The sequence below is a fragment of the Diadema antillarum genome, unplaced genomic scaffold, assembly GCF_040938485.1.
Source record: "Diadema antillarum isolate AM-2024a unplaced genomic scaffold, OU_Dant_1.0 seq00000774_RagTag, whole genome shotgun sequence".
Classification (NCBI taxonomy): Eukaryota; Metazoa; Echinodermata; class Echinoidea; order Diadematoida; family Diadematidae; genus Diadema; species Diadema antillarum.
The window spans coordinates 257,186-271,530 of NW_027271663.1; the positions used below are offsets into that span (position 1 = coordinate 257,186).

Sequence of the window (14,345 nt, forward strand, 5' to 3'; positions counted from 1 at the left end):
TCCTATTAGTAGCCAATCAGCCAGAAGTAGAAATAGATTCTAGCAAAACTCACATTAATTTCTAGACATGGTATATGCGTCCTTGACTGTACTTTGGCAAGCTGCGGGGCATAATGATAAATAGACGACTGTGGTAACCTGGAATAGCGTAACAGTGGGAATTGTCTCGTCATTCAATTCTCACATAATTTTACGAATGTGATATAGCCTAGTACAACACCCTTTGCGTGACTTTGATTAGAGGGACATTCCAGACGATTTTCATAATTTGACATCATATAGTACATAAATCGACAACTCCATGTATACATTTGTGGAATTTATTGTGTTACTTCAGAAGAAAAACAATACTTTGAAAAACCTTAAACAAATCACACTGAACAAGGATGATAACATAGGAGGCTCACATATTTCAGAAATGTAGCAGTGTAATTCCATTACCATACCGCTTGTTTGCGAGTTCACCTGTGTATTATCTATGCATGCCTTCTTTTTTTTTGTTCTGCTTCTTTGAGCCCGAACTCATGCATTCTTATGGTGACTTTGCCATGTCATTATCCTTGTTCATTACAATTTGTTCTAAATTTTGAAAATATTCTTATTGTTCACCCCAATTATCACAAATTGTGAAACTCTGTCGTCAGTATAACTAATCTATAATTGTTCAAATGTAAAAATCTGAAAATCATCCGGAGGTCTCCTTTGTAGCTGCGTAGTCCACAAAGGAGATGCTCATTGTGATTAGAAAGAACCTGCATTTTTTTAATATTGCAAATGGGTGTCCTTGCACGTTGGGTATGTTAGGTTTGCAAAGGACCCTTGAATACAAGGGTAAGGGTAGTAGAAAATATGATATGCATTATATTGATTGATTATTGACGGTGATGGGTGCAAATGCAATGATTAATCACCGTTTATTTTCATAACGCAACACGCACATACATACACACAAGCTGTGTTTACGTTTGTGTGTGTTTGAGTTTGTTGGGTTTATTAAAAAGAGCCATGGCAAACAAAATCCGCGACGTATCTCACGACCATTCAACATTTTCTTCTTTTCTTTCTCCAGGAGATGAAAGTTGTTGAATTTTGCCTTGAGGTGACGTAAAAACATACTGGACGTGGTAAAGGTGATAGAGGTAAAGACGTAAACTCTCAATAATAAATGAATGTACACAAAGTGTTTTGATAGTGTTTGTACAGTGTATGCTTGTCTGTCTGTCTGTTTATTTGTTTGTTTTCTAGTCGTTCAGTTTTGATAAACTAATTCGTTTTGGCCTAAGATGGTCGTCACATGATATGCAGAAGCTCTTTCAGGAACAATAGTGACTGGTTAAGTCGTCAGCTTAAAAGAAGGAGAAGAGGAAGATGAAAAAAAAAAAGAGAGCAAATCTGGGATGTGGGTCTAATTTTTACAACAACCAACTCAGGGGACAAGGTACTAGCAATGTAATCCCTGATCCTGCGGAAACCTTTAGCCGTATAAAACGCTCAATTTTGTTAACACAAATATACGACATGCTCGCAAACACACACACACACGCACGCGCGCACACACACACACACACACACACAATCATCTACCTGTGTATATGCTATTGACATGAAACACAATTTTTGAAGGGAGAGGGAGAGAGGGAGGGAGAGAGGGAGGGAGAGAGGGAGGGGAAGAGAGAAATTGTACTGAGAGAGAGGGAGGAAAAGATGTTGCATGAACAAAGAGAAAACGCCTGAACAGGTGAATTGTGTTGCCTATGTATCAATATGTCATCTTTTCTCATCGGATTGTTATGCTGTACTAATTCTCATCTTTACTATTTCTCTACCTCTCTTCCCTCTATTCTCTCTCTCTCCCTCTTTATTCCTTTGATCTTTCTTTTCTTTTCATTCCTCTTGACATGAACGATCAACTTTAACAGAAAACATCTATAATGATATCAAACATCATTTCGCTGCATTCTCTGCATTGTTATCATGTATGTATAATTTGTTAATCTGTTCATATCTGTTCATATAACATTGTCCTTTATTATACACATTGTGTATTTAAACTGCCTTCGTGTTTATATGAAACATCATTCTATATAACTTTGAAAATACATTAAATGTACATGTATATGTGCGTTTGCGTGTGTGTGTACGAATATCAATGACTCTGTATCTGTATCAGTGACAAGTGATTCTATTGTAGAATTTATTATCTTATTCCATAACACATAATAATTGTTGTAATGACTGTTGATGACATTTAGTGGTAGTTGATCTCCCATGAGACAAAACTTTCACAGGCCTTCGCAAATAGAGTTACACCAGAACAGAGAACAGAGATGTCTTTAATTTGTTTCTGAAATATAGCCATAGTGAGCAGTTGGGCCAGTGTACTAAAATATTCACATTCCTCGCACTCACAAAGAAGTGAATGATGTCGACACATAAAAAAACTACAACAACAAAGACTTATACACTTCGATTTTATTTACTCACTCTATATTTCTTTATTATCAGTACATGCGCTGTATTATGAACTCATCGTTTACCAAAGGCAACCCGCCTATATGCAGTCGAGAAGCCGTTCTAACGAAGGAGATGCAGCGAGCATTAATGAACATTGTTTCGTAAACTGAAATGATAAACTTATGTGAATCTGAATGAACAACGCAAAGTCATCATGCAATTAATGCACATGCAGTAGCTGCCAACGCCAGTGCGCATTGTGCGTGCACTTTTAGTTGCCAAGAATAAAAGCCTGTTATTACTCTATTACTTCTGTAATTTCACTCACATGGAGTCGATTTGCATATAACAACTTTCGACGAAGTGACTTGATCGTCGAATTTTGTTATTGAAACATTTCATCCACATGCAGATTCATGCAGACAGATTGCAAAATTAGAAGAAAGGACGAGGTGTAGTTAAAGACGAAGGAATGAGATAAAAAACAAAAGATAACCGTGGTCAATGAGTACAAGTGATCTGTTGAAGAAGAAACAATTTATTTTGACGACCCGATAATATTGGAAAAAAGCCACGTACTTGTATCTTTTTTTTATCTGTCACCAGGTAGTGGATTTCCTACAGAAGAGGCTTTATCAAGATGAAATGGGAAAAATCTTACAGTGAAAAAAAAGATGAATTTATTAATGCTCCAAATATAACTATAAGCAAAGGAAAAGTGCAATGGTAAAATTATTTGCTTTAAAGCATGTGACAAATGAATTTGAATTCAAGAATCGACAGCAACGAATAAGTGTAACAACGCTCGACGTTAGGTCATGATGGCTTTTATAGGAGCCAATGGACATAAGTAATTTATTTAGTATGATGATTGCTTCTCACAAGCACTACTCCACATTCGATGCTTATTTCTAGCGTCCATGAAAGAAAAAATGCACATAAGATTTCAAGATGAAAAATGAAAAATTGAAGACAAAAATTTTCAGGAGAAAAAAAGAACATCTTCTTTCATGAAAGACATTATGAACAAAAGGACTGAAATTTTGGCTGAAGTTGTACAGCGTACCAATGGAATCTTCAATTAAGTTAATAATAAAATGAAGTTGAGTCTACTTCCGCTATGATAAAATGACTTTCAAGCTCGATCAATACGCATGTTAAATTAACATAAACAATCTAAAAACATGTTTAATCGTTAGGAATTTTTTGAATTCATGGAAGCTGTGGATCACTAGAATAGATCATGGAAACGTGGTCTGTATAGTCGTGGCTGGATGCACAAGACTAACAGGGACTGTCTTGCGCATAGAATGCGGTAGCTTCGTCGGGCGGAATACCGTCATCTCCTCCGCACATGTAGGTTCTGCGACAGCGTAACGATAGGTGATGAGCACCATGTCAATAGAGAAAAAGATGAAACAAGGATGTCACGTGCATAGCGAGGAGGAAAAATCATGCAATAGAAGAGGAAAGACATTGAAAATATCATTTGATGCGTTTGACAATGGGATGGTGTGGTTGCCAAAACAAATCCCCATCCCCGCGTCAGAATAGATAACGATGATAGATAGATAGATAGATAGATAGATAGATAGATAGATAGATAGATAGATAACGATAGATAACGATAAATAACGATGAATTGCATGAAAAATGTTTTAAGTGTTCCATGATTTTTCGATGGAAGATATAAATAAATGTGGGAGAGAAATTGACAGCATATAGACGAGTCCATCGACGATCCAAATGTGCGATACCACCAAGAAAACAGGAGGAAAGACAAAAGAAAATGCAGTGCAGTGGGTCATTACACAAGATTGAGAAAGACTACATCCCTCATACTACCGAACCTTCAGGCATTCTACTGTCAATCTACTCCTAACAAGTGTGTATCACCAAAATGGCCTCTTTTTATATGGGGGGGGGGGGGGGGGAGAGGGGGGTCTGTGCGTGTTGTGTGTGCGTGTGTGTGTCAAAATAAAATGCTTAATCTTAATGTGACCAAATTGATCACGTGATAGGCGAGCGGTTTTAATGTGTTGGTTATCGCAGTACGAGCACAAGCGCACCAAATAGGGGGAAAAGCCTTTCAATGATCGGCGTCATCAGCCATCACCGAGCCTGCATCCGTGGATAACACCCCCGAAAAATTAGGTCGCGAAGCCATGCAATACAGTGCTTTGATTTACGATAATGACGTTATTTTGAACAGATTAAGGAAACTTAAAACAAATTAATGTTACTTTTGCCTGTCAAATCTACCATATTTAGTAATTTGTCATACAGTATTCATTAAACACATGTTTGCCCTATAAGTCTTTTTATGTGATCTGTAACTCCCCTCCCCCCCCCCAAAAAAAAAAATAACAACAACAACACTACTTAGGTTCCACAACGTCACCTCCCATCAAAATTGAGATTGCACTCCTTGAATGTCCTTTCTTTGATTTTTATCATGTGATTAACAATGATAATACGCCTCCTCCCCCCCCCCCCCCAAAAAAAGGAGAGAGATATTGAGAGATAAAGAGAGAGAAAGGAGCTGAGACATCAACTTGAATACAGACTCACTCAAGTAACCTGTCATCAAAAAAAACTCACGTGGTACCGTAGAAGTCAGTAATCTGAATCTGAGTGATGTAGAGCCTGGGTCGTTCCCATAACTCCCAATCCCAGAACTCGTACCAAGCGACATCATAGTCCCAGTCCAAGTACAGACCAGACAGCAAGCCTACATGAACATCAGACGCGCCAACATGCATGTATATGGTGTCTGGAGAGTACTCCTCAGTTTCGCTAGGATAGCAGAAAGATAATCAAAAGATGCATTGATACAGAATCAGGAACATTCGCTCTTCAGATTCCCCAAGTGAACAAAATATAAGTGATAAACACTCTTTAAACTGTAAACATGGAAAGAAATGAATTTGTCTCTTTACAATAAGATAATAAGTGAAATCATAGTCACAGAAGCATAGCGACTTCTTCTCAGCTGGAAACCTATTCCACATGAATTCGACATTGAAGCGAAAGATCATCAAAAGATAATTAATTTTTAACGCTGGTTGAAAGTACTTCTTAGTCTTCCTTTGATGTCTGGAAATTACACAGAAGATGCTGTATATTCTACAGGAATTGCGCTTTTATTTTGGGTTGGCCAAACGAGCAATGATTTTTTTTATGTAGAATATGAAGCGTGACAACACCTGATTTTCACGGGTCTAGGGCAATTACCCCCTGGGCAATTACCCCGGACCGTTCCCCTGGCCCTAATCCTAATCCTAGTCCTGAACCTAATCCTATGCCTAACCCAAACTCCTAACACTAAACCTAACCCTAACCCTAATCTTAACTCTTACCTTACCACTAACCAGTATTTAGCCGGGGGTAATTGCCCTCTGGGGGTAATTGCCCGGATACGGATTTTCACAAAGCTATAATAGTAAAAGACCATTGCAGTGCAACGTATGAAGGGAAAGTATATTCTACCAGAAGCCTCCCTGGTGACGTACACTCCCGTGTTTTAAGAAGATAGCAGAAGAGCACGGGTATTTATGAGTCTTCTAAAAATAGTATTTTGAAGGTACTCTTTTAGTTACCTAAGCCAGGAAAAGAGTACTTTAAAAAAGGCATGTAATTGGGATCAAGACCTCCGGGTTCTTAGAACATTTTTCATGAGCATTGTGCAAATGCGCAATGGCATCGTAAATGAAGATTCTTGAATCTACTGCAAAAGCGAGCAAAAGAGTAATAAAAAAAAACCTTTGTAAATGTTATCTAGAAAAAATTCTTTCTAGGAGAGCGAAAGATGAAGTATCCAAATAATTTACGTAAGAATAGAAATAAAATCCCGCCCCTCCTCTTTTATTTCTGAGATTCATGGATTGTGTTCTCGTTTGTTGTTATTCTTGATGTTATTACTCCGTTAAGAATTAAGCAAATTCAGTTATTGTTGTTGTTGTTTTCAACTACTTATTGCACTCTTTTGTCTGCCTGTGTACAATAAACTCATATTGTTTGTATATGTACAGATTTGCATGTGTAAGGTTATTCTATATGAAATTACGATGTCTGCGTATACAGTTAATTAATCAGAAACGTGAAAATACATATTTCCCGCCTTAGCTAAGATGGAAGAACCATTGTTTCACTTACGAAGTTAGAGCGAATCTTGAAGACTGACCGGAGTAGCCGAAGAGTTGGACGTAGATCTGACCGCAGGCCTCTTCCGCCCTCCGAGGATCATCCGTTTTGATCGAAAAAAGATACTGCTGCCCTTATGAATGAATGAGAAGGTGGAGGTTGGAATATCATTTTAGACACTCTACGCAAAAGATGTATACTACATGATATATTACATGCTCAAACTTTTCCTGTGTTTGTATCAAGCACGTGTATGCATTTTGTGAAACAATCACATCAAACAAACACAAACTAAACGAACACGAGGAATTGTTAGGATCTGGATATAGCATTGAAATGCAGAAAATATGATGGGACAGAATCGAATTGGCCCACATCGGATGGAAATGAATACAACTTAGTGTCCAACATTTTAAAGTTTTTAGGACAGACAATGATCAAGGAAAACATACTTGTAGTCAAATTTTGTATTAAGGTTACAAATTCTTGAAGTACTCTCTTTAGAATTTCGGACAAACAGGAGAATGTCGATTTTAGTGCAAAGGACAGAACAGTTTTGGTATGATATTTTTGTAAGACCTAGCACTGCTACATTCAGCAGAAAACTCGTAGATTTCCAGTACAAGTTATTACTTTGGAGGAAATTACACAAAGGAGCATCTCCTTATGTTCGAGTTTTTTTAGGAGCAATTTGTGTTATTCATCATATTCGATTCCCAGAGACCAACCTAAATCATCTACAAATATTTTTGGAATTGTTCAAAGACCAAAGCCCCGTGCCAGGTGGATACTGAAAAATAGATGATGAGAAACTCGTATAAACGCAGGATGGTATACCACTCATTTGAGTATAAAGGGTATCTGTGTAAGAATGAAGATATATAATATATGTATCTTTATAATCAAATGCATTAATCTTTATAATCAGCTTCATTAATAACCCACAAAGTTCACGTTCATTCATTCCGTCATTGCGTGAGATTAAGACAAGTAGAGTTGTATAGAAAAAAGGGGGAAACTGTAGCCAACTTTTTAAGGTAGAAAAAATGATTTTTTTTTTTGAGAAACAAATAATGCTTTCTACAAATCAAAATTGTTCTTTTCTTCTATGTCATGTCTGAGGCATTGTATCGGGGGTGTCCCGTTTAATTTGCTTCTTTTTCTTTAAATGGTGTTATAGATCCTTGTACAGGACCCCATTTGCTGTATGAGTGAAGTCAAACATGATCTGGCACAATGGCGGTTTGAGATCCTACACGAAAAAAAAAATACAGTTAACCAAAATCTTATCATATGAACAGTTTAATGTCAAAACAAGTTAGGTCCATTCTCTCTAAGCAGTTTAGATATTTGAGATAAAAACTGAAAAGAATTAAACATTTTAAACATTTTAACGATAGTCCTTAAAACAAAACAAACCTTTCCAGTAATGGCTCACTCGAAACATCAAAAGCAATATTCTTGAAATTGTGATTAAAAGATCCCGCATTCTCTCATATACTTTTTTTTTCAGTTTTTATCTCAAATATCTAAACTGCTGAGAGAGAATGGACTTACACGACTTACATGAAAAAAAATACAGTTAACTGAAATGTTATCATATGAACAGTTTAATGTCAAAACAAGTTAAGTCCATTCTCTCTCAGCAGTTTAGATATTTGAGATAAAAACTATTTAAAAAAAAGTATATGAGAAAATTTGGGATCTTTTAATCACAATTTCAAGAATATTGCTTGTTATGTTACGAGTGAGCCATGACTGGGGAGGTTTTGTTTTGTTGTATGGACTGTCGTTAAAATGTATAAAAATGGCGCTTCGCCAAGTTTGCTATCAATTTTCTAAATATACTTTACAAACTTTAGCACGAAACAAGACACAAGATGTCCAATCAATCCAACCTATAGTCAATCAAATCACGTCTCACCGCAGAAATCGGACGAACTCCGGGTGGTTATCTGGTATGTGTTTCCGTCCGCCCGATCCTGGACTGAATAGAAACCCATCCTCGCCGTATTTCTGTCCCCGAAGCAGAGTCCATACTCGTTGCTCTCGCCGTAACCGCACTTTGTAGCAACGAACTCGCAGGTCGCACTCGCGTAAATCGACTCAATGAAGTACTCAATGGCACGCAGATGATTACATGCTACGAACTGAGTCGTTCCTGCAAACAGTATTCGTTTGCGAACGCGCGTGTTTATGAAAGTAAGAAAGTAAATGACGTTTATATGAGAGGGGGAGGGGGGATAAACCTTCCATTAAGGATAATTGCCATGATAACTTTATTTTTAAAGTCATATGAGGGTTGTATGACAATGCCTCATCTCAACATTTTTAGTGCATTCAACTGATACAACATTTTATTCGCATTTTTTAAAAAATCATATTCAGTGACTCTGAAACACAACAGGGCAAGGGTATTACTAGGAAACATCCACAAGAGTTTCAAGAATAAATGAAAAGATGATCTACCGATGAATATTGAAATAATTTGGGACGGGGTGCTGAGAGGATCACACTCTTTGCCTTAAAAAATGAACAAAAAACAAACAAAAGACATCCAGTTTCGTGGCAAAATGATGTAAATAATGGAGTTAGTGTCATGCATACTTATGATGTCTTCGTCTCAGGTGAAGGGATTGATCTGCGAATCGTCTCAGTGGGAACAGAGTGGGCCTGTGGTTTTTGACCGTGACTTACCATCCCACAGCCCACCTTCGCTGCCAACGAATTCGAAAAAGCTCTGGTCACAACCGGGCTGCGCCCTGCCTTCGTTCGGGTAGAAATCCATGTGGCCGCACGCCGCGTACATGCCATATCCTTTTTGAACGAAAGAGGGAATAATAACTACAACGGTTGGAGAGCAAAAGGGGCAGGATGCAGGAAGGGTTGAGGGAGAGCTGGATAGAAAATGCAATTGCAATCAGCATGGATCAGTGAATTGTATGTTGGCCCACGTACTTAAAGATTAGGAAGAAGTGGCTGAAAATCATGCAAAATGAGTTAGTTTTCCCCTTTTTTAGGGGGGGGGGGGCGACCTCCAACCTATAATCGACATAATAGGGTACACTGGACCTTTGGTGAGAATTCACGGAGTGAAATATACTAGAGTAAGTCGTTTAAGAAAAAAAAGAAGATAAACGCGTAGGCACCAAGTGCAGTACATGGGTAACAAGATATTACAGGGTCTTTTGACCAAGTTGAACTTATTAAGTTTAACTTATTAAATACATCTATTGAGGGGTTAATACAACAAGATGAAGAGTATAATCCACCATAGACAAGACTCTAAACAAACAGTATACAACGGGGGAAAAAAAGTTGCGAGGCGGGACATTATGTGGACAAGGGGAAGCTTACTGTATCTTCGTAGAATAGATTTTATGGGTCTGCCTGAATAATTTGTTTCGACATTAGTCACGTAAAGATTGGACACAATGTCGCTATGTAGCCTGGACCACCAGTACACGACCTCAAAAAAGTGTCGTTCTTTTACTCCTCTTTTGCTTTAAAGTGGCACTGGCGATTTAAAAAAAAAAAACCAACAAAGATGACCAATGCTCATTGCTTAGATATTACACTTGGATCACATCGAATCCTCAATGCGATTTATTGAAGTTGTTTTCATTTCTGTACTTTGAGAACACGCCTCCATAATATTGTAAGATACTAATTTCTAAAGGTGCAGCGCATGAGGATTAAAAGCACAAGTTCATTCAAATATTATGTGTGGATGGAGTGAATGCAGCAATATTAGTAGAAAACATCAGCGAAAGTTACAGAAAATATCTGACAATCCGTTAAAAGGTTATACATTTTCAAAGTTTCTGTGTTCAGTGGATCGTGAAGACTACTACAGTTTGTCATGTCTCGTAGACCCCTTTCTCCAATGATATCGAAAAAAATACATTCAAAAGGAAATTTACAACATTTTATTTTTCTATATGAGAAAAAAAAACAGACATTCCCTCCAGTTGTTACATTCTAAAGATAACATTGTTCACCTTGCTTTTGGGGAAAGATAAGTCATGCGCTCTTTTATTTTGCCAGAAACATGAAAACATTGTTAAGTTTGTTTGTATTTTCTTTTTATTGTTATCCTGCAAAAACAGCTGTAGTCTACTCATCCAGCGACGACGGCGCCAAAACTCTAAAATGCATAAATCTTGAACGCGGATTTTGTCCGATTTTCTTCAAATTTTCACTAGTGTGTTCTTTGATATCGTTGCATTCACTCAATCCGCATATGATATATTTGGATGAACTTATCCTTTACAGGAATAGTAGGCATATTCACCGCCTGATTTAGCAGGTGTCCTTACCGAGTGTATAGACTGGATCAGTGTCCGAGTGAATGATGTCAACGAACGTGGCGTCTGTCGGGTCAAGGCGAACTATCGTGTCCGTGCCCTCGAAGTACGGCCCGGCCGGATCGAGACCTGCGAAGGCAGGCATTTCAAAGTTTCAGCTGAAAATTTTTGATCCAAGCCGTTTCATTGAAGCAGTTTTCCGAGAAAGAACACTATTTAAAGGAACTTTTAAAACGTGAAACCGTTTTATTCAGAAGAGTGTCGCGAAACACTTAGTGTCCGAGAATATTTCAAATAATGCTGTAGGTGTTTCTTCAACTGATGAGATCTTCTCAGCTAGCTTGTTTGGCTGAGAGCTCCGAACAACCAGTGTTTGTAAAAGAAAGAGCAGATAAGAAAGTTTAGACAAGATCAAAATTATGCCAAATTAAGGACATTTTTGGACAAGTTTTTCGCCTGTATTCTTTCACAGCTTACATTGAGTGTCTCTTGCATTTCTATTATCTATAATAACCATAATAACAATAATAATAATAATAATGATAAGAAGAAGAAGAAGAAGAAGAAGAAGAAGTAGACGAAGAATACGTTGTCTCAAACGTTTCATTCCTGAAAGTTACAAACAAATATGCCTTTCAAAATCTACCTTTATCATTTCTATGTTCATTGTTCCAAAGGTTCTTTAATCCGAAAATTGCAGCAGGTCCATGTATGAGGAAATGGCAAAAGGTGTGCCTTTAACCTATCATTTCGCATGGTATATTCTCTGTAGCGTATTCGTCTTGTAGGCCCTTTTCTTTTTTACTTTAATGAAATGCCTGCTTATTATTTTCGTATTATGCATCTTTTTTATGCACGACTGCAAATGATACTGAATTAAATCAAGACCACTCGAGAACTTAACCGGCAAAAAGACAACAAAAATTTCCACCTAAAGGATATTTGTTTGTTGGCCCTACTTTGTGCATTGAAATATATATTATGATATATATTCTAAAATTATATGTATAGAAAACTATAATATCATGGGAGCTCAGAGACTGCAGTGCTATTAGCGAAACAAGTTTCTCTTATAGTGCAGCACAAAAGTAGTTTGCTAGTCAAACATGCACGCCTGCAGAGAGGAGACGGTTGAGCTATTGCGCTAACCAGCCGGCTGTTTGAATGCCTCAATACCTTTAAGGTTAAAGCTGACCCATTTTTCTTACCCGTGATTCTCGCAACCTGCGGGTCGGTTTGCCGTTCTCCTGCGTACCCAGAAGCGTGGGCTCCAAGACTGTGACCGATGATGTGAAACGAGCTGGCATCGACGCCAAATTCAACCTGAGGCGGGTTATGATGGAAATTATTGACATTATCATGTTTTCGTCTATTTTCCCTTTTTAAAGCATATTTCAACCATTCAAATGTTACTTCATGTAGAAATAAAATGAATAATTGAAATTCACTGCTCCTCTTACCTTCAGGAGATCGATGAGGAGTGAGATTTCGGCACCCACAATGCGAGTGTTTGCGGTGGAGATCCCGTAAAGATCCAGCGCACCGTCCCGCCAGTCCACACGGATGACGTTGTAGTCGCCCACGGTCAGGAAAGCCGTGGCCATCTCCTCCATCCAGTCGACGTTGGCCCCCTGGGTGAATCCGTGGAGGATTATTTTGGTATCCCTGTATCCTTTGAAGGTCGAACCCGACAGGGTACTGACGTCGTATGTGCTCAGCTCCTCCCAGTTTTTCATGTTAGAGTTTTCGCGGGTGTTCAGGCGGAATTGGGTGCCGACTTCGTCGCGGCTCTCGGGTAGCCAGCTAACGGGGCGGTTGGGGGGATCGTAGAACGGGGAGCCGTTGTCGAAGCACCCGATATCTTCGTAGCACTTCTGTAATGCAAAAGCTTCCCGATCATATCACAGGGGAGAAAATTTCCAGACTATCCATCAACCAGCACCCAACAACAGTTCCTTTACTTGTAATAATTAAACCTCACTTGATAAAAAAGAATGTATACAATTCCAATAAAAATTGCGACTTTTGTCATGCATAGGGAATTATCTTGTGATGATATCCATATATATATATATATATATATATATATATATATATATATATATATATCTGTTCATAATAGTGTCGCCTGAAAAAGTCGCTGAAGCGGAGTCCATCACGTCATCGTATAATTCGAGTCCTTTTGCCATTGCCAGAAGAAGATAATTACTTCGGCAAACAAACTTATCCCTTTGATTGATGATACAATGATTACAACAGTAATGCTTATTCACTATCAATCAATATAAAAGAGAACATTTCAATTGAATAATCTGGGAAATAAAGGATTTTCTCTTTAAACCTACACCGACAAAAGGAGGAGTATAGAGACGTGCCGTGCTCACGAGTCTTACCTAGGCCCAGCCAGGCTGCAAGTATTGTAGCCGAACGGAGCCAAGACGTCGCCATGGTTTCTACAACCGTGCTCCTGAACAACTTCGAAGAAAATGACTGCAAGTACCAGCAAGACTTCGTTTTTCTCGTCGAGAAAACTGTCTGTCGCCAAACGCGGTTGTCAAAAACCTTCGTCAAGAGAGTCAAGTTTAATCACACCTTACAAACACTCGAGAATTCGATAAGGACTTGAAAGCGTCGAAGTGCTGTTAATGTAAACAGTGCCTTGCTAATGACTGTGAACAGCTGGCCAGGTACGCATGTAATGTGTACGATCATCTCCGACAAAGCATTGCACCAGCGTCATCGTAATTAACCACCTGCGTCCCAGATATGTTAACTGTCGTACCTTCAATGCATGGAACACCCGCGTCTGGCGAGCGATTAGTTAAGTTTTTCTGCTGTTAAAAAGTGAGGTAAGATTCAAAAAGTACCTAAATGTTCAAGGAGCCTGGAAGGGTTGTATAGGTTATAAATCTGTAAATGAGCACTCACATTAAATGTGTCACAAAATATACAAGGAAGATAACAATAGTAGTAGTAAGAAATAATGATGATGATTATGATGATGATGATAATAATAATCAATATCATCATCATCATGATAATAATAATAATAATAATAATAATAATAATAATAATAATGATAATGATCATTATTATCATTATCATCATCATTTATATGTATATATATATATATATATATATATATATATCCACTTATGTATTATTATATAGAGAATAGAGTCATCTTGTTTACTTTCATAATTGTCATTGTCGACCATGAGGAAGATATATGTATTCGTCGAAAATTTGGTCTGAATAAATAGCACTGTTGGACTGAAATGCATTACCATCCTACTTCACCATCCTATTTCGTCATCTTTTCTGTACTGGTACCAACACGCGGGCTACAAGTATCATTATATATGTATCTCTCTCTCTCTCTCTCTCTCTCTCTCTCTCTATATATATATATATATATATATATATATATACATATATATG

General features: G+C 37.8%; 1 protein-coding gene across 1 annotated transcript; it reads right to left on the reverse strand.

Annotated features, from left to right (window-relative positions):
* Window positions 1-3,738: 3,738 nt before the first annotated feature.
* On the reverse strand, window positions 3,739-13,352 carry LOC139738918 (pancreatic triacylglycerol lipase-like). Its single transcript, XM_071649543.1, has 9 exons — window positions 13,298-13,352; window positions 12,365-12,792; window positions 12,113-12,227; window positions 10,917-11,033; window positions 9,295-9,414; window positions 8,522-8,758; window positions 6,610-6,730; window positions 5,056-5,250; window positions 3,739-3,817 (listed from the first exon to the last, which is right to left on the reverse strand). The coding sequence occupies exons 1-9, from the start codon at window positions 13,350-13,352 to the stop codon at window positions 3,739-3,741; spliced, it is 1,467 nt and encodes a 488-aa protein (XP_071505644.1).
* Window positions 13,353-14,345: the final 993 nt, after the last annotated feature.